Source organism: Bactrocera dorsalis, chromosome 2 (assembly GCF_023373825.1).
Source record: "Bactrocera dorsalis isolate Fly_Bdor chromosome 2, ASM2337382v1, whole genome shotgun sequence".
In the NCBI taxonomy this organism is placed as follows: Eukaryota; Metazoa; Arthropoda; class Insecta; order Diptera; family Tephritidae; genus Bactrocera; species Bactrocera dorsalis.
The window spans coordinates 101,011,089-101,038,312 of NC_064304.1; the positions used below are offsets into that span (position 1 = coordinate 101,011,089).

The following is a 27,224-nucleotide window of genomic DNA, read 5'->3' on the forward strand; positions in this document are numbered from 1 at the left end:
CACAATTAGGCAAAGAGGAGAGTTGCATACATCACTAAAATCAAATTTTTTTTAACAATTATATTTATTTAAAATATATTTACAATTAATTTTTTAATTGTCTCCCATTTTAATACCAAACTGATATTTAAAATATCCTCTAATTATCGGAATTTGTCTCGTCAATTTGTTTTGCCCATTTTAAATTTTCTATAAATTTCATTGCTCCAATGTGTAACAAAATATGGCAAGGCTGAATTCCCAATGAAAATAAAATTAATATCCGTTTGATTTCCGGGAGACTTTTAATCTTGTAGCATATTTTGGATTTCCAATTCCTTACATTTTCATTATGTGGAAATATTTCGGTTAGAGACCTTCCACTACACCAAACTCACCCCGGTACAATTTACCGATATATTATCACATCAGCAAATTCCGCTGACATTATAACAATAAAATCAGAATGTTTTGTATGTATATATGTATATGTATATAATTTTATCCACTTTGTAATAGTATCAATTTTATATAATAATAGCTAATAATTAACCGAACTGTTGCAGGCGAATCACGAGTGAGTTATGCGTGCACTTATTCATATTCAACGCGTTTAACTATTGTATAATTTTTTCATTTGTATGTAGCGATTTCCAGGTTTTCTATTAATAATGTCCTTTTACGATCTATGTTATAACACAGAAGCAAAGTTACATAAACAGTATGTTTTTTTTTTAATATTTAAGTGCATTTCGTTATGCGAAACGAACAGTCTTAATAGCTAGTGTAATGTTGCTGAAGCAACTCATCTGGTATCTGGCGGAAAACAAATCTAAACAACAATTCCCGTGGAAGGTTTTGCGCCCAAAATATCCGATAATCTTTGCTGGTACGACGCCAACGCGTTGGCTTCGGTAATGCCCCTCGCTTTACAAGACAACTGTAGTGCATTCAGGTATTGCATTTCAGTAAACTGAGAGCCTTTCTCAACAATATTGGTAAGTATATCCTGGGAGGGGGCGAAAGTTCATAGATAAATAAAAGCTAATTTTTATAGACAGTATATGCAAGCTTACATCTGGTTCCATGCACAGTAATTCGTAAAAGTTCTTCGCTTGATCCAGCGCAATCTCGCGCGAAGCTGTTATATTGCTTAGCGTTTGTTGCAATGCTATCGAATTACGACACATGCGTTGCACTGTCGCTTGATCGATGTGCTCCAGATAGTTAGAAGCTTGTATGAGTATGCGAGCGGCCAAATGCGCCAAACCCTCAAAAATATACTAAAACATACAAAAGAAAGCAGTGATTAAAATTTTTAAAACCAAAAGTTATATGTCTAAACTACGTACCCTCGTTTTACGCGGATGCAATGTTGCACTAAACGCTTCATCCATTTCTGATAAACGTTTAGTTAGCATTTGCACTTGTCGATCAGGTTCAAGTATGTCATCATCTTTAGCTCCCATGAAACTGCTCTGTTTAGTAGCGGGTTTCGAGCGCAAATAGTGGAAGCATTGCACGCGCACCTTTAACGATTAAATATTAATTTTTATGTTCCTTTCCTATATTTAAATATAAAAGTATTTTTATTTTCAACAAACCTCCAAGTGTAGCACCAGCAAACAAGTATTGGCCAGTTCATCGAACTCGAGTGCCAAATTGGTCAATACTTTGATAGTGCCGTCTTTGATTGCGGCTGAATGTGTGGCTGTGCACTCTGACGTTATGACATTAAGGCCATTCACTAAAGGTTTACGAAGCTCATTGGCAAACTCCGAGACACGACCAGAGAACCACTCTATGCTCTCTTGCAGCACAGCTAATTCTTTCAACACACTTATATCTGCTAAAATTTCCTGTTGCGTAATACCACCTTCGCCTAAATTGCTGGTTAACATTTCAGCTTCGCGTACATTGCGTTGCTGCACTTGCAGTGGACTTTCCTCCTCCGACGGTTCGAAAGAGTTGCGTTGCAGCTTCTTGCCATGTTTTACACGCTGACTGGACGATTTTAGATCGGTCCAATTAGGTAGTGTTCTGTAAACCAAAATTTAGTTATTACATAATGTGTCGAAGTTAACAGGTTTTATGTGAACCAACTTTAAAAACCGACTGATATCTTCATCCTTCAACCAAGCTACACTGTATATGCGTTTATCTTCTGAATCGGGTTGAACGACACCGCGATAAGCCGCCTGTGCTATCTCACGGTATGTTTTCAATAACGCGCATACCATTTTCAATAGCTCATCTGAATAGCATGGCAACTCATGTATTAGTGTTTTGGTCTCTTGTAGACGACGCTCCACCATGGCTGTGGATTGTAGTAGTGGACGGGACAAACCCATTGCTTTTATCTCTTCAGGCGATATAATCGTACGCCATGCATCCTGATTTTTCGATAGCGATTCGATGGTTAATTGTAGATTACGATTGTGGCCCTTCGATAGGAATGTATCCTTGATATAATTGTCAATGAAATCGTGTAAGCTGCAGGGTTGCCTAGTAAAACAATAAAAAGGACAAATTTAATGGCAATTAAAAGTGAGTTTGTTAATAAGCTTACCCCGGCTTGCACTTCATAAAACCCTCAATCTCTTGTATGTAGTTCATAAGTGGCAAATAGACTTTCGTTATCACATTCTGGTCGGCTTTGCAGATTAACACCTTGTCTCGTTGTTGTTTGGTATGCGCGAAATTACCACTACCATTTACACTACCGCTGCCACCGCCACCGAGTGCAGCTGTTGCTAGATTATCATCTGTAGACACGTCAGAAGCATTGCGTCGATGCTCCTTCACTGTGCCGCCTGCAGTAATTTGCGGTGGATAATGCGATGACTTATCGAATTTGAAGAGTGACTTTTTGGTGCTATAAAAATAATTGCATGGAGTAAAAAAATAACTGTTTGAAATTTCATTAGCAGTATTATGATTAGTTTATCTTTAGCTGGCTTCTGGGATTATTTACTACAAGTAGCGATATTAGGATTTACATAGTGAAGAAAAACCTTATAATACTAACCAACGCACAGTGTGGTGAAATCGGTGTCTTGAAATATGGTAAAGTTTTAGATACAATACATTTAGTCAATAACTTATATTATTTCAAATATATTATTTTGCACAATAAAACATTTTTTACAGAAAAAAAAACATAAAAGTTGATTCTATCAAAAACATTTAGTAAGTTACTTGTTTTTTGTTTTAATTAAAATTTTTTTTATCATAAACCACAATATTTTTAAACTTTATTTAAAAAAAGATTAGAATTATGTTCGAAATAGGAAACAGCATTGTTAGCTTTTTCTTATTACCTTGGAACTTTGCGCCGCAAAAAATACGAATTTATATTGTTGGATGGCTCAGCGAATGCCGACTGTGCTGCATCATCGCCAGAAGCATTTTGTATATCCAAATAATCAGTTAAAAGTAATTGTAGCTGAACAGATTTTAATTAAACTTTAGTGTTTTGCAATACCACATTGACATTTAAGTATGTATTCCAGAAGACTTACCACAGACTGTGCTTGTGCCCAAAAATCGGTTAAATCGTATGGTTGTGGTCCTACGACGGCATACTTTTGTACAACAGCCAAATAATTTTTTAGTAGTAGTGCATGGGTTTTTGCAATAGCTTTGAATTGCTTAAAGATAACTTCCAGCAGTGTTAATAAGGGATTATCGCGCTCATTGGCATTACAGTTGAGCGCAATTAATTGATACGTTGTCTGTCGTACTACCTCTAATAGTTGAGTTTGTATTTGGACGCGTAATACTTCCAGTGATTCAGGCACTTTGCCTAGCATGCCGAAACATTCGACAATAATTGAAATAAAGTAAGTCATACTCAGCTCTGGATCAACTAAGTCTGCATCATCAATTACTTCAGACTTATCAAGATCAAAGCCTTGCGCCATTTCCATGAGCGCTTTGCGTATGCGCGTATTCGCTTCGATGCGATCTGTGGAGCGTCGCGCTCCAATGCCACGTGTAAAACTTGAATTCAGGCGATTGGAATTATTACGTTGAAAAGTGGTGAATGCCTCCGCGGCGGAATTTTTATACAATTGGGTAACAAGTTCTTCGTGTAATCGTTGGTAGAGTTGTTGCCGACGTGATTGTAAATCGACTCTTAAGTCGGCTAATCCTTCAACACCGTTAAGTGGTCCTTGTATCGTTCCGAGTGCATCGGTAAGCGCCTTACTCGCATGCAAATATTGCCGTTTTGTCGTATAACTGACAACACGTTGAGGCACTTTACGCAATTCGTTGCTGGAAAAAAGGAAAATATATTAATCTAAACATTTTTCATTTAATGCGTATAATACATACATTTGTTCTAACATTTCCAGCACATATTTATGCTGCACCGCATCTGTCCACATCTTCTTTAACTCATCACGTCGGCATTGCAGCAATCTTTTGCAAGCACCCAAATTTTCCTTTACACCATGAATGCGTTCACGGCTCGCTGTTATTTCTGTAGACACTTGGCTGAAAAGCGGCAGAACTTGTGTCAACTGCTGATCATGACGCGATACCAACTCATTTAGGCGTTGATCGGATCGTTTGAACTCCTTCTCAATCTTAAGTTTCTCCTGTTGTCGCTCCTCTGTTGTCTCACTAAATCCCAATGATTTGATGACATTGACGAGAAAACCACAGCCCGACTATGCACACAAGAAAAAGTGGACATTCTTTAGCAAACGACAAGAAAATTCAAATATAAACGAAAACGCCCTATATTTTGTAAAAATCAACACGACAAAGCACAAGAAATTATATTTTGACAGGTCTGATGATGACAACACCGAGCTACCCCCTCCCAATACACAATAATTTACAACTTTCACAGCACTTTTTAATATGGTTAACGTAGTCATAGATGACAAATTCTTCTTTCAAATAAATTATACTTATTTACAGGTTAATTTTTCAAAATTTCTTGTACGTTTTAATCATAATTACCTCATCTTTTCCATATTTAACTCCGCGCGGAGGTTTTGTTGGTGGTAACTCGTTCATTTTTCATTTCCCTACTGCTGTCATTTGGTTCTCTGCAGTTGTTGTCAATGTTTTTTCTGCGGCGGCTAAATGTGAATAGACATGCCACTGTATTCCGAAAATTCTAATAGTCATATTACAATGAGCTGGTAATAGTTCGATATTTTATATAAAAAATTATATTTTCTAGTCACTTAAGCACACATACACATGATAATAACAAAATATAGCAAATAACTATATTTCCAAATTCGATTCAATCTTCCGGATAGTGCATAATTTCTATACTCCATCAATCTGTTAATGCAGTTGACATTCTTCCTTAAGGCTCATTCACATACAACTTTCTTTGTTTTGTGTAACAGTTCCTACCAAAACAACGAAGAGAAGAAAACAACGGGTATGTCACAATTAACGCTTTGCTTTTTATGTTTATCTCTAATAAAACTGGCGACTGTTGCTTGGCAAAGCGTAAAAAGTTGGAAGTTACCCATCATTTTGCTTGGTTTCGCGTCGAAAACTTTTTATGTGAACGTATTCATACCAAAGCATTCATGGAACTTTTATGTCAAAACAAATGTCTGACGCAGAGCGAAGCAAAAGTTCCATGTGAACTGACCATTACTGGTGATCCATTTTAACCAGTAGAACAAATTAAATTTCAAATTGTTCGTCGACTTACCTATACCGGACCATTGTGAAGAGAAAAAATGAGAACACAAACACCTTTGGTCAACTACATCTTAAAAAATGTAGCAGTTCATACTCCTGCCTAGCCAAATTTTATATGAATTTATTAAAAGTACAAGACCGACTCGATAAATACTTAGCAAATGTGTCCGACGACCTTTGTCAATTTAAGCCGAATTGGACTCGTTGTTTTGGGTATTTCGGGAAAGAACCGTGTCAGCTGATTCGATTCCTTTTGTTGTAAGAGGAAACGCGCAGTAAAAACAGAGCGAGTGAAAGCATTACATAGCAGGGTTTGAAGTCGATTGACTGCAATCCGAACATGAACCATGTTCCAAAGAAGTCGAAGCCTGTCCTATTATACGCAAAAGGTGATGGCTACCGTTTTATTGTCATAAGCACTGATGTCCAAATGATTAATAAATTAAAATTATCTTGAGGTAAATAAAAAGACATTTTTAAAGTTCCTTATAAACTTTTTCTAAACAATTTAATTTCACATTTCGCTAAACACCTTATCGTTACATAATTTGATATAGAATTCTGCCTTTAATGCAATTCTAGTTAAAGTTTGGCTTGGTTTTTGTAGTTAAATACAATACATTTTTTGATTATTATAATTTCATGTTAAATATTGATTTGTGTGATTTTATTGGCTTTGTGGCATTGCGTTCAGTGTAGATTATATAAGCATAATTTTAATATAAACGCTAATACATTTTTTCTAAATATGCACATTGTAGCACATACCCTCATAGAACATGCCTACATATTATATGTTTGTATTTTTGCAAATGAAATAAAATTTTATGTGAAATATTTGCACATGAATCGCTGCTTTGACGCAGTACTTATCATTTTATTTAATTAAAAATATATTTATATTTTTCTAGCTGCAATTGAATATTTGTTATCCGTGTGGAAATGAAGTTATATACTGTTAATTGAGTGCTTGCAACTTTTAACTGAGCTTGCTTCTATATTTTCTTGTTTTCATTGAAATGAAAATTGCAAGGCTAGAGTTCAACTTTAGCTTCCATACGCATTTTCTAATGAATATAATTATTGCATACATATGTATATACTTCAATTTATTATGGTTGCGGCGTATTTGACATTTTTTATAACATCATAAGCATATAACGGGTTTTATTTAAGAACAAGCTTTTGCTACATTTACAAGTTAATGATTTTTAATAATCTCTTCGTACTTTTTTTACAAATCTACGGAGAATATTTTCTCTGTTTATAACATTTTTCTTAAGAATATTTGGAAATGTGATTAAAATGGCGTTTTAAAAATTTTGTAGAAATAAATGAAATTCGATAAATGTTTTCGGTGTACTTTGTTAGTTAATTGAAAGGTACTTTATTCGTTAACATTTGGAGGTATTACGTGTAGTTGACAGTTTCCAAATCTTCCATGAGCTGCTCTTATTATGCTGGATTTTTTTTTTCGAAAAATGTTTTTGGGAGATATGTTTGGTCACTTTTTCGTTGTAGGTGGGTTTAATTTTTAATTTTCATGTGTAAAAAGTAAATATTTATTATTTAAATTTATTTATGAAAGTGCCATTTAGATGCTGCTGACTTTAAAATATTATGCGTAATTTTTGTGAAAATATGTACATATGTATGTATATACATACGTACATATGTATCATGCAATAAAGATTAAGTGCGTAATACGCTTCAAATAATTTAACCGTTTTCAGGTTTATGAAGTGACTTTATTATTCTACATAGCTGTGTATACATGTTTCTAAGTGCTGTATATATGTTTGTAAATATCAATATATAGCCATGTAAATATGTTTACTACATTAACATATTCAAACGATATTAGTTTTTGCTTTAGCATTTAAACTTTGGCATTGTTTCCATATACATATATACATATATATACATATATATATATGCATATGTGTATTTGGTAATTTAAACTAACAGCTTTAAATCTTTCTATTATGCGATAAATTAGTGAAGCATCAAATAATTTCTAATTAATTGTATTTTTTTTTTGTCTTAATAGTAACATAATGATTTTTGGGCGCATTGCATGTAATATTTTTGTTCCACACATTTCAAGCTTAACAATATTTTGAACTATAACTAGCATACCCATATATTTTACACACAAAAATGTGTATCAGGATATGCCTGCACATACAATAATTTCATGAATTTCAATATTTTTTTGTCTTAACCGCGCAATTTACTTCTTCGGTGATTCGTTGTTGATAATACTCAATCGGCGTATATTTGGCTTATCGTAATCTTCCATGGAAACTCCACGTGATAGTTTGCGTGAACCATTCTGTCCGTCCACCGAACCACCGGAGCTTGTAGAGTAAGCACGTCCGCGATCAACGCCCGGCATAACCACAGACGTTAGAATGCCTTGACCTTTGCAGAAGAGCAAAATAGACTGAGCTACTTTGGCGGGCTAGAAATGGCAGTGAAAAAATATCGATATTTATTAATTAATGGGAGAAAAATATTGAAGTTATTAAAATTAGTTTAAAGTAAAATTTAAATATTTGGCTTCAAAGGAGCCTATTTTGAAATGTTTTTAAAGTGTTAAAGTACGTGTTGTTTATTTGGCAGTTCGGGTCAAATATAATCAGTCAGTATGGGTGGGCAATTTTTATAAATATAATATGGAGAAGTATATTTAAAAAATGTATATATTTTCGAAATGTTCGTTTCTCGTACATTTTTGGTCCTCTTCACTAACAAAAATATGAGCTGCTGTGTCAAAAACATTTAGTAAACAACAAACTAAGGTCCTTTGGGTACTCTCTTCATATTATAACCAGCTGCAATTGCTTTAATACTCACCGCATCAGCCAAAACATCGCCAGCACGTTCTATTTTCAAAATAGTCACCTTCTCCTTCTCCACATCTTTGTGCAACTGCGTATATATTTGTATTAAATAATAATTTACACAAGTTAAAGCATTTTTTTTTTCAATTTAGAACTCACCTTCTCAACCATCGAAGCATAGGGGCTCAACATGCCCGTGATTAAGATGACATCAATCTTGCAGCCCTTCAATGTAAGATCTTTGCGGCTGTGTTGTGATAATTTTTTTACACAAGCAAATATCGAATTTTTAATAAATGTTAAAGTTTTTATTTTCAACATAGAAAACAACAAATGCTCTAATTTAAATAGAATAGCTTACCTCATAAAAGCTTTGACATAGAGTCCCACATTTTTGCTATTCAAAGTGCTGTGCAAACGCTTCTGATATTCGGAGACGATCTTTTCCTTATCCGGATTATCGCCAACCAATTGCTATATATGTACAAGTTTTAGCAGATTTTTTGCGAATTTCGTTTTTTTGAATTTGTGGTAAATGAGTTGGAATGTATGTAGATACATATATGCATATGTATATGGAAGTTGACATGTCCAAGTATATACATAAGAGTGTTGGCGATTCGGTACGAAAGTTTGAAAACAGTGAGTGAAAGTAATGAAAATTTATATTTTAGGCAAGCAATTCAAGTATATAGTAAGTAAGTATGTATGCGATAGAAGTCTAATATAACAGTATTAATATTATTTACTAATGATATTAAAGTGCAAAGTTGAAGTGAAATCAAAAAAGGGAAACGTTACAGTGTTTGCAGACATGCTCACATCTAAAAAATCAAAAGAAAATAGAAGCAGTGTTCGTGGAAAATGAGAAAATAATTTTGTTCTAATATCCATGTATTTAAAATTTTTATACCCTTGCAAAATGTTGCACAGAGTATAATGGTTTTGATTATTTAACGGTTGTTTGTATCATCTGAAACTAATCGAGACAGTTATGGAGTTATATATACCATATGTAAATGATCAGGGTGATGAGACGAGTTGAAATCTGAGTGACTGTGTGTTCATGAAAACGATAAATTGATTAAAAATTTAAATATCTTCATGAGACATAACACATGTGTTCCTTGACACACAAGGAGGTATTGCAGATGGAAGTAATCGGACCACTGCCAAGACCACACAATGTCATTAAGTGAAAACTTATAAAGTGTCATAACTTTTCAAGGACTCAGACACCAAATATGTGAACACAAGTGCATATGGCTGATTTTTTGCTGAACATATCGGCAGTCTGTGTGTTCATTATTGAAATTCGTGCAATACGAGTATATTTTTGTGATAACAGCATACGTTTGTGCCAAAAAAGAGTAAATTCAAGTCAATACTTCTTTGGCTGCAAATATATACCAAACTTCCGTATACCATTTTACCTTGCTAGAGTATAAAATTTTCGGTTACACCCTAACTTATTTGTAATATTTAAATTTGTAATTTTTCTTTATTGAAAGTGTGGAATTCTGGTAAGATGCCTCTATGTTTCTACCCTTTTTATTTATTATATTGTGAAGTGAGTGTAGCATATATTAACAATTTGGTGAAGTTTTGTGGACACATAGTGAAGCATTTACCATTTAGATTGTTTAAGAAAAATTAAAAGGGCAAAATTATTATTTTTTTTTTTAAGTTTAAGCAGCGTATAGAAAGTTCAATAGTATTGTTAACTTAAAAAAAAAAATTATTAACTAATTATGTTTTTGAAGTCGAAACTAGTTGCTAAAAAGCAAACTTATGAAAAAATAGCAAAAAGAGAGATTTACAAATATAAAACGAATTTTGCATCTAAAATCATGATTACGATATCGCTAAGTTTATGATAGAATTTTAAGCACAGTAATGAGTACTATTTATATATGTATGCCACTATGTTAGAAAAATCGAACAGCAAAATGTGTTACAAACATGATCAAGAGTTGAAAATGACAATGATAAGGAAACTCCAAAATGTGCTTGTGTGGAAACGCGCGTTATTGCTGTTAGCTAAATAAGCCAAATATTTGCTAATTACCTGGAACTGAAGTAAAATTAAAAGTAAAGTGAGTTTATTACGATATAATAAGTAATTTCAAGCAGTAAATATTCGGGAGAGACAATATAAAGGAACAACAAAAGGAAAAAATCGATAATGGATTTTTAATTTTTGCTATTAATAACATTGCCATAACGCACAAAGCTTTATGAGTAAAAATTTGGGACTTCCGGATTTTTAGCTTAGCAACAGCAAAGAAAACATTATATTTTAGGGGTTATTTAAATTATATTACTAGAATGAATAAAAATAGCAGTAACAAAAAATATTATTATAGCAGAAATAATTTTTAATGTAATTAGCAACAACTATGTTTATTTTATCTGTAGAAATTTCGGTGTTTTAAAATTTAATTTTATCGTTTATGCAGAAAATTTAAAAATTTAAATGTAAATATTAAGGCCACGCTAAAAATGACTGTTGTTTAATGTTATATAAGAGGAAGTAGTACAAATTCTATATTTGAACAAGTATGCAAGTAGAAAGATTATATATGTAGGACTTTAGAAACGCCAAATATTTATATATAAACCGACATTTACATATATTTTTGTATATATCACGCCTTTATCCAAAATAGTATCTAAAAAGAAAAAAAAAGTTTAAAGCTCAAAAACAAAAAATAAAAGCTACAGACTACATATAAATAAAAAGCAACAAACAATATAAAAATTAAAAATAATTGGCGTTTCTAAAGCTTAACTATGTTTTTAAAGCAGTAATGTATTGGCAAACCACATGAAAGCAGATTTGTGCCAACAAGAAAATTATACTAAATGCTATACCTCCATAACCTGTAGCTTGTCAAAGAGTTTGTGAAGTTTCAAATATATTATTTAAGATGTCACATGATTTTTTAGTATCAATTATTCAATACATTTTTAATATGGTTTATTCATTATTGTTTACACCAACCGCGTTGAAAAAAAGAAAAAAAGGTTAAAGAAAAAGTTACTTCATAAATACGTATAAAATTAATTTTTCACTCCAAACAATTTACATATTGTATGTATAGCAGCCACACCAATTAATTCATACTTATGTTAGCTTTCCAATTTTAATAAATACCATATATGTATGTGTACAATAATAATTTTTGCAATAATTTTGAATTTTGTGTGCCATATATATAATATAAAAAGTGCACACACAAACACACAGAAACCTACACACATACACATTTATAACGGCATACCAGCCGTTGCAAACTTACATGTCCAAATTTGTGGTACATTAAAAAGCTTTCGGCCGATTGTGCAATATCATCGTTTTTCCATTGTATTAGCTGAAATATAAATGGATTTTAATTAGAAATCTTTTTTCTACTGATTCTTCACCGTTTTACCTTAGTTTTGAATGATTGTAAAACGCTGGCGGCGCTGCCGGTAGCATTAATCAACACCAAACCGAGCACTCGCGATGGATGAGCCAAACCGAAGCGAGCTAAGACATTAGCACCGGCACCTTCACCCAAGCCAATCACATATTTGACATGCAGAAAGTCCAAAACGGTAATGAGATCTTCACCCAGTGTTTGCAGTGATGGAAACTGGAAACTATGAGGACAGATAGAAAAAATAGAATTAAACGAAAACATATTTAATGAATTTTATATCGGTCAGTTTAAAGGAGTATAATTGTTCAATCCGAAAAATTTTTTCGGAGATTATTACGCTACATTGATTAATAACCTATGCTAAATTTCGTGACAACATCTTGTCAAATAAAACAATTTTCTACATCGGATAACGGCGTTGCCTACAATTGAGCAATGTTTTGGCTAGAAAAGAACATTTCAGACCAATAAGTCAAAAACTCAGGGATTGGGCTAAAGGTCTGGGCATTCGCATAGATTATATTTCAGCGCGCCATCATCCTCTGTGCATGTTTTGCATTCCGTAGACGTCCTTTTTACCATTTTTTAAGGTGGGCTCTTAAGGGGTTTACATGGTTTTACGGATTTCAAAAAATCGATATTTTTATTGTCTTGTTAAATTACAACTACAACACCTCTAGAATATTGTCCTAAATTTTCAAGTGGAGATACAGCCTTGAGAACTTCTTCGCCCCAGGCTATGGTAAGGATGCCGTCTGCGTTTTTGCGTTTTTCTCGAAACTGTGTTTTTGAAGTCGGTTGCCAAGATTTCTTGAGAACTACTCAACCGATTTTTCCCATTTATTAAAGGTGAGATCTTAAATGTAATCTTTAGGTGCCCTGTGATGATACCTTTAATGTTACTACTTAAGCGTCCTTATGTCTAGAAGTAGGAGCTTTTTGGTCGGTCCACCATCAACACTACTCCGCAGTAATTTTGTGGTATTGCCTGGTTGTTTGCGTTCCAAGACCTATTTATTTATATATATTAGAGGTATTCTGGGTAGAGAGAAAGCGACAGCAATATAATACCAATTATTTGTACTCAAATTGAAAAAAGGGAGAAAATTTCCATACAAATCAAAAATATTTATTTACCTGTCCGGTAAGGCCTCAGCATTATCAGCATGTCCAGGTACATCGATGTGTATGAAACAGGAGCGCTCCTTAATCTCCGTCATGCATGGACTGCTGACAAATTCTTGGAATGAGTTGTCTGTCAAATGGTATAGGTAAAAAATAATAATAAGTAAAAGCTTACAAATTTAATTGAAATGTCGTCATTTTTTTTAAATTTTTCGTAAAAACAGGAATGTGATATTTTTACATTTTAAAGAAATTTTCATCTCCTCGCATCAGGCAATTTTTAACCTTTTATAGCATTTTATGGTTCATAAATCATTACGCATGGAAAACTTTCTCACAATTACTCTACTCAAATATGTATGTTTGTATGAGTTTTTATTGTAACGCTCTTTTTATTTATTTAGGCGTGGAATTTATTACATATTTGCCACGAGTTTTTCTTTTTTGTACTTCTTTTACACTTTTTATTTGTTGATTTGCGCATTTCACTGCTCCCATAAATGAACAAGTATTTAATTTATAAAATATGATGTAAAAAGCCACAAATGAATTTCAATAACTTACGATTGCATCCCAGATCGTGGACTGTAATGAAGACTGCACGCTTTTCTTGTTGTGTCAAGTCGCCCTAATGGAAAGTCAAGTGGAAATTTTATTGCAATGTAGTATATTTTAATATATATGAATATGTATATATATGGTGTATGTTCTATAGAGAGCATTGTGATGTTTTAAAGATGTTTTTGGTTGTGATATTCTCCTCATACCTGCACTGTAACGGTCAATTCGCCACTCTTGTCCGTATTAACAAGATATTTCTGTAATGAATGGTGTAAAAAGGAAATATTTATATTAAATTAATCGTTATTAGAGGTGTTTTTTTATAATTTGAGGTTAGGTTGGATTTTCTTTTAATTGACAATGCATTGAAGCAAGGTTTACAGAATTTGCAAGGTATGAAATGACCAGCATGAGATTCGAAATTTATTTGATATTGACTGTATGTTGTTGATATTAAAGTTATATAAAATTTATCTATTGATTAGCATTCAAAGTTTATACAGAATTTATCAAAAGGAGGTCAAATATGCTGTTCTCGGGTAGTTGCGAGTACAAATAAGAGAGTAAATGAGAAGATAGTAAAATTATAGGCGACAATTTCAAGCTAATGTACTCTTGAAATTCTGCTAAACTAGCAGTCCTTATATGTAAATATATGTATTTAAATTAACTATTTTATAGATTTTCCACTTATCAATGTAATGTTTTGACAGTTCTATAGATTTAGATCAAAGAACCAATGCTTGTATTTTTAAGGGGTTACCGGTTTCAAAAAATCGAATTTTTTTATTATCTTATTAAATTCTAAAACACCTTTAGAATATTGTCCTAAATTTTCGAGTTGATACGAGTAATAGTTTCGGAGATAGAGTCTTGAGAACTTGTGCACTGGAGGCTAGCTGGGTTAAGCCCGTCGCAGATCAATGCGTTTTTCTTGAAACGGTATTTTTGAAATCAGTTGGCAAGATTTCTCAAGAGCTACTCAAGCGATCTTCATAAAATTTTACACAGGTCTCCGAGATACAATTCTTAAAAACTTGGACGAAGGATTTATTTCGATTGTTTTCCCTTCTTCCAAGTTCTAAGTTTAGGTTTTAACTAAAACACGTATTTTTTACCTTAGGTGATCCTGTAAGGAGATATCAAAATAGCAAAAGATCATACACAGTGGAAATAAAAAATTACAGATCTTTTTAAATTGTTTGTACTCATATTCACCGATTTCCATACATGTATTCTTATAGTTATGACCCAACATTCTAAACTAGATAATTTTACTTTATTTTGAATAGCTATCTTGTTATAAAAAAGAAATATAATTTAATAATGACATAACCAACTCACATTTTATAGTTCCACAATTATTTAATTAGCTTTTATTAATATCTTCCCGCTAATACTGACATAACAAGCTTTAGCAAGAATTGGTAGAGCCGATTCCGAAAAAAACATAATAATTTATTTCCTGTCATTTTTGTTAAGCACTGTTCTGTCGTTATTGTTGGCGCTAATGACTTCCTTTGTTGTTTCAAGCTTTGTTTTTGTCTATAACTGTACTGGCATTCATTAGCTTATTATGAGTATTAAGTCATACACGACGATTTGCATTTTATGCTAATGGCAGAGACCTTTAATGTCCTCTGTATATAAACGCGAATAAGAAAGCGGTAATATGGTTGAGTGAGGAGAATGAAAGAATGCATAAGCGAAATCACTGAAATAAAGCAAATTTGCAAGGATTTCTGTATTTGAACGCAGTGGGAAACCGCATTTCAGCAGCATTACATAAAAAGCAAGCGCAAAGCATTTTATATAAGAAATCCAACTACACCTATTCTAACTAAAAGGATACAAAATATTCTCTTTGCTTTTAAAAATTTGTTTTTTTTTCTCATTTTTATTATGTTTGTACTTTCGATTTGCTATTTCGAGGTTATTCTATTTGGGGAAAAGTTTTTGGTAGCAATTTCTATCCTGTTTTTTTGTTTGTTGCAAAAAGTCGTGTTCGCATTCGATTTTGCCTCGTCTTGTTTGAAATAACTTTTATTGAAGCCTTATACGTGACAGTGTGCTGAAGCCAAGCTAATGCAACAAAACTGAAAAACTATGTGCTGGTGCCAACCGGGACGCTGTGGACTACGTGTTGCCCAACTTTTCTGTGAGCTATTCAACGAGTTGTGTGGACACGAAGCAAAGTAAGTTTACAGGCAAATTTTAGTTAGCCTTTAAGAAATCAAGTAACAGTTATGTAGCTGAAGGAATTATAATTGCACTGCCTTGTGATTAGAGATGGGAGAAGGAAGTTGCGAACAAGTAATTGTTTGGATAAATTCATACAAAATTTTTTTCTGTGTGTATATACTTGTATGTATGGAATATATTTCATTTTTGCAACAGAATGCAAAATCATTCCCCAAAAATCTCTCTCAATATGATATGATTGTAAGTACCGAAAAGAAATTTGTGTTGAGCAAATTCTTTAAAAATATACTACACGCTTTATATTCTTAAATATATTGGCAAGTGCAATATTTTACGGAAGTTATCGAATAAACTTAAAAATGTGTCGAAAAAGTCTTTTCGTATTTCTAATCAAACTTCAACTAATTTTTATTATATTTATAATGAACCAAATATGTACCATTTTGGTCGACCACTTTTTGTCATTTTTCCGCTAGAGACATTATTCCATCAGTGTAAAACTTTTCTGGTTTCTCGGCGAAAAACTGCGACAAGTAATTTTCACAGGCTTCTCTTGAAGCCAACTTTACTCCATTAAGGGAGTTCTGCATTTACCGAAACAAATGGTAGTCCGATGGTGCAAGATCAGGGCTATATGGTGGATACATCAAAACTTTCCAGCCAAGCTCTCCCATTTTTTGCCGAGTCATCAAAGACGTGTGTTGTCTAGCGTTGTCCTCATGGAAGACTTAGCCCTTTCTGTTGACTTCACTGAAGATATGCGATTGCAACAACATCTATTGACAAAATACGAAAAGACTTTTTCGACTACCCAATATTATGAACTTACAACATAAAAAGTTGCTAATACGCAATGGATATCTGCTACTCAAAACAGCAATGTATATAGTCGCATGGTTTATCTTTATTATAGTGTTATCTTTTATTATTCTATAAAATAAAGTATGAATAATGAATCAATTGGCTCTTTAAATCAATCTTTCAATCTCAATCTTGGCTCTTTAAAGCAGATATTTGTGTTTCCCGAACAAGAAAAAGACACAGCAAGGCGAATATGGAATATTGAGCAGCAATTTATCGGCTTTCGACTTTTGCAGTGAAACAATATCCCAAAATGTAAGAAAAAGTCTCTATTATCTTTATAACCCCCTTTTTGTTATTCTAATCGTTAACAGCTGTGGTTGAAAGCATCACATGACAAAAAATTTACACTTCTGATCACCCTACTATTAGCTTTTCAATCATTCACCTAAAGTTGTAATCAATTCGGCAATCTCAGTTATTTTACTTTAAGCGTACTTCAGCGTTCTGCTTTTATACGAATGTTCAGCATTAATTGCCTATATTACAAGCCAACGTGGTTAACGCTTTCAACTGTCAAAAGACAGACAAGCAAAGTTTAATGCTCCAACAGCAGTAATAAAGCTTATACATATAAATATGTTTATACTAAAAATATGAACACAAGTATGTGCAAAATGTATGCGATAAATTACAGTTGTATATAATTTTCTTACTAAAATAAATTTGCCACCTTCCTCATCCATTAAAATTTCGTTTGCCATTTTGGTGTCACGAAGGAAGGATGTTTATTATTGTCACACTTAGTCTATCCAAGCTTAAGCGCCACTTGCCAAAATACTTAAGCCGATTAACCGAAACTTTCAACTACAAGCATTTGACTTAGATAAACAAAGTGTCTTCGAAAAATTTATGAATATTCAGTTTATCACAGTGTTCTAAAGACAAACAAAATTGATGGCACTGATATTAACGAATTTGTTTTAAACGTAGTCTTTGGCAAATACAAGATGCTTTCCAAAGTAAACAGGACTTTAAAAACAAAAAACAGAACAAATGGTTTTTTTGACGAGATTAATTTATTTTATTCAAAATAGTCTCCTTCTGGTTCAATACAGCTTTTTGGACGACAGCCAGTATGCCGGTGCAAGCCTTTTGAATGGCCTCTACGTCTGCATAACATTTTCCTTTCATAGGCAAATGCATTTTTCCGAAAAGAAGAAGTCGCCCGGTGCCATATCAGGTGAATACGGGGAGTGGTTAATGGTTGAAATGTGATTTTTGTACAAATAATCGTCATTCGAATGTTGGAATCTGAGCAATTTTTGGTTGTCAGTCAATATGTGCGAAACAAACCGTGCACATACCTTTCGTAAGCGCAAAATGTTCGGCCAAAGTGCGATAAATCGATGTTTTGAAGATGTTCAATTCCATTTTCATGAATTTCAATCATGATTTTGGCTGATTTTTGATGAATTCACGCACAATTTCGATGGAATTTCCGGTGATCACGGATTTTGATTGGCCCACATGTTTATCGTCTTTTATGTCCTCACGACCACTTTGAAAACATTGAAACTACTCGTGCACTCTGCTACGGGATAGGCAATGATCGCCATAAAATTGAAATGTTTCGGTAAAAGTTTTACCAATTTTAAAACAAAATTTAATGTTGGCTCTTTGTTTGAAGCTCCTTTTCGCACCAATAACACAAACATACTGACACTTAAAACGCAATAACCTCACTTCCAGAGAGAGAGAGGGAAAAAATAAAATTTTGTTAGTTAGTTCCCAACGTTGAAACCTCGAAATGGTACTAGAGTGTTTGAGTCATACCCAATAGGTGCCCCATTGACGGTTACGTTCTCACCGGCATCATTTGTGGACTTATGAATTCACCGGCCCACAAACAACACCTTCAAGTTGCCCTTCGTCTCAAATGCGGCAATTTCGCTCATCGCTGAAAAAAATTTGGCTTGAAAATATCGGAACTTCTTGTTGAATGTGATCTATTTACATAGTCCAATATTATTCAATAATGAATGCTGGGTCTTAACATAGGTGATGGTGTTACGAATAGAACCCTCAGTGGGCCGATTATGTTGACCAACAATTGAGAAGCGTGCGAAACACATTATTCAGAGAACATGAATTTTCGTATTAAAGTTGAACGATTTATAAATGTTGTTCAGGCTTAAGCCTTTTCATGGTTGAAATGCCAAACAATATTGAACAAAAATAGCATGACAGCTTGACACGACTCACGCGGGATCTGTCAAAAAAAGACTATGGAAAAAAGTAGCCCTACTTGAATCTCCCGTTATAGAATATAAATTAAATGAAAAGGCACCTCTACAATTCAAAAATTAAATACAAAGGCTGAAAACATTCCATTTCACAAGCTAAGGCTGTGAACATAGCGTCGCGACGAGCGAGCAAAAAGTAAAACACTCAAAAGCAGCACTTGTTACTCAACATAAATACGCATAACACAAGTAAGAATAAAGGTGCGTCAGCAGAGAGTGTCACGTTTTCCTTTACCTTTATCAATGCTTTAATCGCTGTACCACTATGTGCATAGCCTTACAGCTGATAGGTTAACGTTGTAGAATGAAAATATACAGCTAAAATAGCATTCCACAAGAGTGTTGCTATATTTGTACAAACACGTGTCTGCATTTAAAAGTATTCCAGAGGTGTACGTGCCAACAAAAGTAAATATATAGCTTGAGACGACATTTGAAAGACACAGCGAATAATATATACTCGTAAATGTACACCAGCTTTTATATATATTTATTTATGTTTGCTGCAAATATTTTATTGCATTATTCCGTTGTGCTTTATTTGCCAAAGTTAAATAAATCAATACTGTAGAATTCGAAATTTTCCAACAAACACAACACAGAAAGCAAGAGACTTGAGCAGAGATGTGGGTTTTGCAAGTGGCAAGCAATTTCACAATTCACTGGAGGATACCTTCCATTTTATATATGTATGTACATATCTGTATATACAAATGTATATAAATAGCATGTGCTGTAAATGAAAGTGGCTGAGGGTATACCACACTGTATAACTGTTTGCTTGGTAACATCAAAGGTATTTCAATCGTATCAAATTTATGGTTTTAATTTGTTAACTGATTCCCTTGAATTTTCACTGATTTCCGTTACACAGGTTTATGAGCGTTATTTTCTAATTTATATTTACATACCTTTGGCCTTTCGCTGACGACTCCTGCCGGCTCTGTATAGAACCCAGTTTGAATTAAATCGAGATACTAAGATACTACTAGCTTGAGTGCTTTTGATCATGGCCGAGACTATGATATGTGCGAACAATTCTACAAACTATAAGATGCTTCAATGCTGCGGAAGATATTAAATACCTAAATATTGTGGAAAATATCTTCAAATCAGTAATCAAAAAGACTAAAACGTAACAACGCAATTTAAACTTTTTTAATTTCATACATACATATTTTTTGCAATCGGTGTACAATAACTTGGAAACAAACTTGATCAGTAAAGTTAGGTTAGGTTAGAGTGACACACTAACTACATTTTGTTAAATTGCTCCCAAAGATATACATACATAGGTTATGTCTTAACGCTATATAAATATAACGCCTTCCTAAATATGTTCCCAATACAACAATTAATAAATCATCTTTGAAATATTTAGATAACATTGTTTTCAGAGAATTTTCAAAAGTCATATTCTTTAACCAGGTTACAAAAAAACTATATGGTTCCCAAATATAAAAAACTATCTACAACTTCAAAGTTATGACTGCCAACAGTGACGTGAGTGCCAAGTCGCGAGAACGACGACTGTTTGTTTGATCACAGGTCTTGCCCTCGTTCACTGCCAGACCCATCTGCTTTGCTTCCTTGTCCAGTCTGGAGAAAGCAGAACTAACGGCGCGAGTGTTGAGGCCGACGATATCAATATCATCGGCATAAGCCAGCAGCTGTACACTCTTATAAAAGATTGTACCTGCTCGATTAAGTTCTGCAGCTCGTTTTATTTTCTCCAGCAGAAGGTTGTAGAAGTAACACGATATGGAGTCGCCTTGTCTGAAACCTCGTTTGGTATCGAACGGCTCGGAGAGGTCCTTCCTGATCCTGACGGAGCCTTTGGTGTTGCCAACGTCAGTTTAGACAGCCGTATTAGTTTTGTGTGAATTACTCGCATAAATATACGACAAAGATTTGAAAGAATCGCCCACAAACCACTAGGGCTGACAATGCGCAGATATTTTTAGCTGTTAAAATACTTTAATTAGCGTCAAGTGCGAGTCACATTGCAAATGCGTTTGACAGCGATCTACTTTTGTTTTTGCTTCGCACATTTTCCAAAGCGCAACAATTACGTCACTGAATGCGTTTTCGCGAGTGACTGACATGCTGACGTTTACAAGCGTACTCGGGCTGTAATTTGTTTGCGCTATGTTGTTGCTGCCATTGACACTTTTATTGAAAATCAATTAAACCGTGTCAGCACAATAGCTAGAAAATATAAATGAACACAACAATTAAAATAAATAAGAGACAGACATAGCTTTGGATCACTTTAGCAGCTCTGTAAGAATAAAAGATATTGTATGATAATACGCTTAAGTAATTTGACAGCTCACATGTTTTTGACAGCTAATATAATGTGTTCAAGATGATACAGATTTTATATTGTTTCACTTATTTGAGTATAATTTGCTAGAAATAAAAGTTTTATGGCGCAAAAGAAGTAGCATTAAGAAAGAGAGAGATAGCCGGATATCTTCAATACTTCTTTTGAATCGTTCCTAAAGTATGTTTGTCTCGGCAAGAAGCTGCTCAGTTGTCGGAACTGCTGATATCCGATTGCTTTAGCTTATAGCTGGCTTACAAACTGACATATTTCCCTTGTAGAGAACACCTTTTTATTTGACAAGATATCTTTACAAAGTTTGGCATAGATTACTGTCGAAGGTAATGCAATAATCTTCCAACTAATTTAAATAAGAATATATCCTGTTCAACTTTTTCCAGAATTTCTTCAAAAGGTGGTCTGATCTTTTGTTTTATCAACATAGATCTAAAGTTGTTTTCATAAAATACTATAATCTTATACATATGAACATATTTAAAAATGAATATATTTCGTTATGTACTCGCAGAACTTCCGAAACACAGCTTGGAATGACGTGAAGACTTGCACAGAAATTCGTTTATTCCTGCCGAAGATACGAACCAAGACATTTTTTGCAAACTCATTGTTGATTGTGCAATAACATTCGATAAAATAAATTTGTATAGAAGAAATTGAAATTTAATCTCTGTTTGTAATATAAATTTTTGAAATTTAAAAAGTTTATTTCCGTAGAAAATTTTAAAAAATTATCAAAACAAAAATTCAGCAACGCGTAAATGAGACTATATTATTAGGTTAACACCACTACCGCTTTGACTTCAATTAATTGCTTTTCATTTTGTTTACATTTGTATTTATAAACTTTTGACCGCAGATTTAGCTTTTCAGACAATATTTAATTTATTTTTGCTCGAAAGTTTGTTTTGCGCAGAAACATACAAAAAAGCGCACAAATAAAATTTAACCGTTGAAATTCATAAATGTATACATATTTGGATTGTATTTCTGACAAATTGCATATATGTATATAAGTATGCATACAAGGTTGTCCGTTATTTTCCATGTTGATTGAGTTTTCTATTTGCAAATATCGTCAGTTCTTGCCCTAAAAACAAGGATCCAACGTAAACAAGCTCCTTATTTACAATTTAAAAAATAAATTACATATGCAAGTATATCTGTTGACATATATGTAGTATGTAAATATAGTATGCTTATATTGGCAATTGGATTGTTTTGGTCTTGTAAGGTTAAATTTTTTCACCAAAACATTCCTTTAAAAGTACTGCTATAGTACGCAGTTAAGTTATTACTGAGAATTGATGAAAGTGATTTATGCATTCTATATTGCTCATACGACATGGCGTACAATGCGAGTGATTGTTTTTACCTGCCCTAGTACATATGCGTACCAATATATGTAAATACCTTATATATGTATATATACACATGCATACATATACTTATATATAGCTAATATATATACATATATTTGCATTAGCTGACTTTTTATCCACCGAGAATTCACGCTTCAGTTACTAAAATTGCACACATTATAAATACACACGAGCTTCCAACTAAGATTAACCATTCTGCAATTCGATGCTAACATCCCATTTAAACACTCATATATAATATATCTAGTATATGTGTATACCTGATCCTCATGGGTTTGCGCATATGAAAATGTAAATGTCGATGCGGTTGCAAACCGGTATAGTCTGGTGTTGCTCATGAGCGCAAAAGATGTAAAATATAATTGGAATTTTCGCTTACATGAATGGAAGAAAAAAATGAAGGCATAAACATATAAAAATTACATACATAATTATATGTTAATGAAAATAGAGGTTCGTGCTGTAAATTTTATCACGTGATAATTTGTGGCAGTCCCTAGCTAAAATTAGGTTTAACCATGATAGCTGCTAAAGAAGTAGATATGCTTTAAGTATTGATATGGTCGATTTAAGACTTTTAATTTATATAAAATTGTGGTTATTTTGAAATCGGATATTTGAAAATTATTAACCACTTAAGAGTAATCCTATAAAACCCACTTTTTTAGTACAACAAAATTATTAAAAAATAAAACCGTCAGTAACTTTGAAAACTTGTTTGCCTACCACTAATTAATGGAAATTTTATTCCCTTTACGTGTTCATACATGCTAAAGACTGTAATTGAAAATGCTCATATTCATTGACATACGCATGTTATAGAATGCCACAAGTGACATTTCTTTATACCAATAACGCGACGGAAAATGGAAACATCTCTAGGGAAGTCCGGAACAAGCTGCGCGTGAGACTACATACCACAGTGCGAATGTAGCATGCCGTGAAGTTGTGCATCAATAAAATAAAATTAAACAAACAGATCGAGTTTTAAATTCACCAAAACTGATTCGCATATTCTAATAAAATTTATTTATGTAATTTTTTTATTTAAATTTTTTGTTATAATTTATATATACGCATAAATTGCAAAGTAGTAACTCATGTTTACGGTAAAAGAATATTTTACAATACCAGAGTTTAATGGTAGACTCCATTCAAATGTTACGTATACGTCATACCGCACTTAGTATGCCATATGCAAACAAATTTAATACGAGGGCTTAAATTTATAAGAACTTATATTGCGTGTTTGAAAAATAATACTTAAAAATAAAACTCTTTTTAAATTTAATTTCTTTCTTACATTGGCAAATCAAGCTAATTTGACAAAAGTGATTTTGAACAAAACGCATTTGAAGACAATTATTATTTATGGCTGTCATCTAAATAACTTATATATACGCCAAATATACCTAAAATTATAAAAATAGGGCCTTGCGCTTTAATCTCTCTTCTACAAGAAGCTTCAGGTTAAAGGTATTTAAAACCATCGACATAATTAACTCCATACTTTACTTTCGAAACCCAATATCTAAAATGGACATACTAATTTGGTATATTTATTTGGTTACTTAATGTTTTTCACCCTTCCACGCCCACTTTTCACTGGCAATACGCAAAGTACAAGCAAAACAGCCGACAAATACATGCAACGAAGCGTTAGTCATTACGGTTTTATTTTCCTCTTCTTCTTCTTCTCTGTGCAAAATGAACAGCAACACATCATGGCAGGCAGACAAATGACATGACAAGATTTGTGGTTAAAAAACACACATCTGAGGGGTTCGTGAATAAAGGACTCATCTGCATAAGCTTGCTTAGATGAGGAGGGGATATACATATGTGTGTAACTGTTGCCTCCTCACATAACTTACATTCAATCATATGAGTGCGAAACAATGTTGCGACTGGCATTGCGGCTTGTTGCTGCTGATTTTAGCCGGTGGGTGTACACTTCATTTGCAGCGATCAGGCACATATGTTGAATACCCACACGCACATACATACATATAGACATATGTGAAATTTTTTAGTACTATGTGAGCTGCATTTTTGCCGATATACTTACATTTATAGTATATGTAAGTATGTAGACACATAGTTAGTGAGTTCATGTTACGATAATCCTTACTTAGTGTGGTACTACATATATGCGTCGACATGTGTGTGTGTGTACGTAAAGTGTGCAGTTGACTTGCCTCATTCTTTTATTAGAACCTTTTCTCCCTACTTTTACACTCACTGACCTCAATGAAGGATGTTTTAAGCTTACACATCGCTCACCCTGCTTTTTTACAATTCAATGGCGCGCATTTCACAGTCGACTTTTATTATCTCTTTTTATTTAGTTTTTTATATTATTTCTTTTTGCCTCATTTGGTGTCTTGTTTTTGGGTATTGCGTTTCGTTTACTTTGTTTTCGCAACCATAAAGCGTTTGTTTGCTTTAATTTTTCTTATTTTGTATGTTTCAACAATTTTAAATAAATTTTATTTGTAAAAACATGTCTCTTTTTATTGCGTTTTGACTACGTCTTTTATCTGTTAAGTTTAAAAACAATAAATTCAGTATCTTTTTGTATTATTTTTCAGAATAAAATAGATGAGAACGTATATCTTCAAAGATAATAAAATAGTACACCAATCTATCTCTTTTTCTGGGATCAGAAGACCATTAACTGATGATCAATTAGTCAATAAAATAAAGGAATTGGTGCTTGAGAATCGACAATTAGCAGTCAGAGATCTTACTGACATCGTTGGAATATCGGAAGGATTAACGAAAACCATTTGGCCTAAGAAAAGTGAAAACACGATTGGTTCCAAAATCACTAAATTTTTTTCAAAAAATAACGTTGCGTTAACGTCTGTGAAACAATGCTTTCTGACTATCAGAATCTCATGAAACATATTATTCCTGTTAATGAGTCTTGAATCTATGCTTCTTCTTCTATAGAATTTTAAAATATGAACAAAGTCTTACTATTTTTTGCATAGTATAGTATCAGAGTTATCATCATACAGCTTGTAATAATGACCAGAGTTACTATAAGACGCATCATCAAGATTATCAAACCACATCTTGTTAATTTTAATTTCTTCATCATTATAATTTTTACAACAAATATTTTACAGAATTAAATAATTTCTGGTTCACTACAGTTGGCATAAAACAGCTTTAATTGTTTTATGGTGATATGCGCATTTCTTTGGAGACCGAAACAATGTTCCTAGAAGGATGTCTGGACATTAATCCATTTATCAACGGAACATAAGGCTATCAACAGACATTGTTTTATTAGTATTATTTTAATATATCATCAAAAATAGTATAAATATCTGGCATATTATTGGCATACTCACACAATGTCAGTGCGTCGTGGTCTTCACTATATTAAAATTAAGTTTATTATTAACGGGAATATCGATCGGCGCATGGAACACGCACGCAAACAGAATTTCACATTCAGATGCATAAGTGCAACGCGTCAATATATAGTATCGAATCTAAATGTGTTTTACACACACACAAATATACTTATATATCTATATATATTTTTTTATTTTATTTAATTTACATCTGTATTTAAGTTAAAAATATAGTCACGTTTCTTATTGCCCCACCACAGCACGGAATTATTAAAGGAATTCTTGAAATCTACACACACATACACTCTGTCGTACATAAAATATTTTCTTTATATATGCTTCATAAGCTTCGTAGACCAAGAATATTTTTTTATTAATAAACGTGTGTGACATTTTTGATACACTCTACACTCTCCCTCTCTTCTTCTGCGTTATTATCATATGCACAGTAAAATCATTTGGCCAAACATATCACATCTCATCGCCGGAGCAGTTCATAATCGAGTTTACGACCTGGTGCTTGCTACGTGTAACTGCATTTGCTTTTAGTCCACAGTTTCTGTGTTCGATAACGATTTTTCGCACGAAATATTAGGAATTATATGTTTGCGCATCGAAAATTTCGAAATGTTTTCTAATTTCTTAGAGGGTATACTAAAAGAATGGAGACTGTTGAATATGAGAACGACATTTATGTGGTAGCTTTGTAAAGTAGCAGAAGCTGGGCCTATGAGTGTCACTGTTGTGCAGAATTCGTCATTATTAAACCCACATACTGTTTGAATGGCGTAGAATATTTGATACCCATATGCAGCTTAGAGAATACTGAAATTGGATCATACAAAAGCTACAACAGATGTTAAGCATCAATAATGTAGTGAACGATTTGTACATACATTGGCAAATATATTTTCATAGTATTGGGTGAAAGCATGCTATAATAAAGTTGTATGCAAACTTTTTCGATTTATGATGCATAGATTAGCCAATTCCATATTCTTGTAACCACAAAAAATATCGACCAACCTTGATGGCTACAGTTATGAATTATTGTGTTGTAATGGATAGAAGTCATATGGATAAGTTTTTTGTTGGTGGAAAAAACTTGAATGCTTCTACTTGCTGTGCATGGCTTTATTAAAAGTAAATAAATATAATATAAGATCGGGGGGTCCGCGGGACTTATTCCGTTCGTCATCAAAA

At 33.1% G+C, this 27,224-nt stretch overlaps 2 protein-coding genes across 8 annotated transcripts in view; both read right to left on the reverse strand.

Moving 5' to 3' along the window:
• Positions 1 to 202: 202 nt before the first annotated feature.
• Positions 203 to 5,103, reverse strand: LOC105226047 (exocyst complex component 4). Of its 2 annotated transcripts, XM_049447866.1 has the most exons (11): positions 4,954 to 5,103; positions 4,318 to 4,655; positions 3,501 to 4,257; positions 3,300 to 3,424; positions 3,008 to 3,034; positions 2,549 to 2,854; positions 2,083 to 2,484; positions 1,584 to 2,019; positions 1,332 to 1,508; positions 1,056 to 1,262; positions 203 to 988 (listed from the first exon to the last, which is right to left on the reverse strand). In XM_049447866.1, the coding sequence occupies exons 1-11, from the start codon at positions 5,008 to 5,010 to the stop codon at positions 812 to 814; spliced, it is 3,009 nt and encodes a 1,002-aa protein (XP_049303823.1). In that variant the 5' UTR covers positions 5,011 to 5,103; the 3' UTR covers positions 203 to 811. The 2 variants fall into 2 exon arrangements, with proteins under 2 accessions (XP_049303823.1, XP_029405974.2); XM_029550114.2 differs by lacking the exon at positions 3,008 to 3,034 and having other exon boundaries at positions 254 to 988; positions 4,954 to 5,102.
• Positions 5,104 to 6,143: 1,040 nt separating this feature from the next.
• Positions 6,144 to 27,224, reverse strand: part of LOC125776303 (uncharacterized protein ZK1073.1) — a 47,782-nt gene continuing 26,701 nt past the window's right edge. For 4 of the 6 annotated variants that reach the window (XM_049447871.1, XM_049447873.1, XM_049447872.1 and 1 more), the window contains 9 exons: positions 13,825 to 13,875; positions 13,622 to 13,685; positions 13,070 to 13,187; positions 11,942 to 12,152; positions 11,810 to 11,881; positions 8,869 to 8,981; positions 8,667 to 8,754; positions 8,521 to 8,595; positions 6,144 to 8,125 (listed from right to left, as the gene is read on the reverse strand). In XM_049447871.1, coding sequence (XP_049303828.1) covers positions 7,895 to 8,125; positions 8,521 to 8,595; positions 8,667 to 8,754; positions 8,869 to 8,981; positions 11,810 to 11,881; positions 11,942 to 12,152; positions 13,070 to 13,187; positions 13,622 to 13,685; positions 13,825 to 13,875 — 1,023 coding nt within the window. In that variant the 3' untranslated portion in view covers positions 6,144 to 7,894. Of the gene's footprint in view, positions 8,126 to 8,520; positions 8,596 to 8,666; positions 8,755 to 8,868; positions 8,982 to 10,228; positions 10,582 to 11,237; positions 11,391 to 11,809; positions 11,882 to 11,941; positions 12,153 to 13,069; positions 13,188 to 13,621; positions 13,686 to 13,824; positions 13,876 to 27,224 lie in introns of those variants that run through there. The other 2 variants (XM_049447875.1, XM_049447876.1) reach the window with 2 other exon arrangements.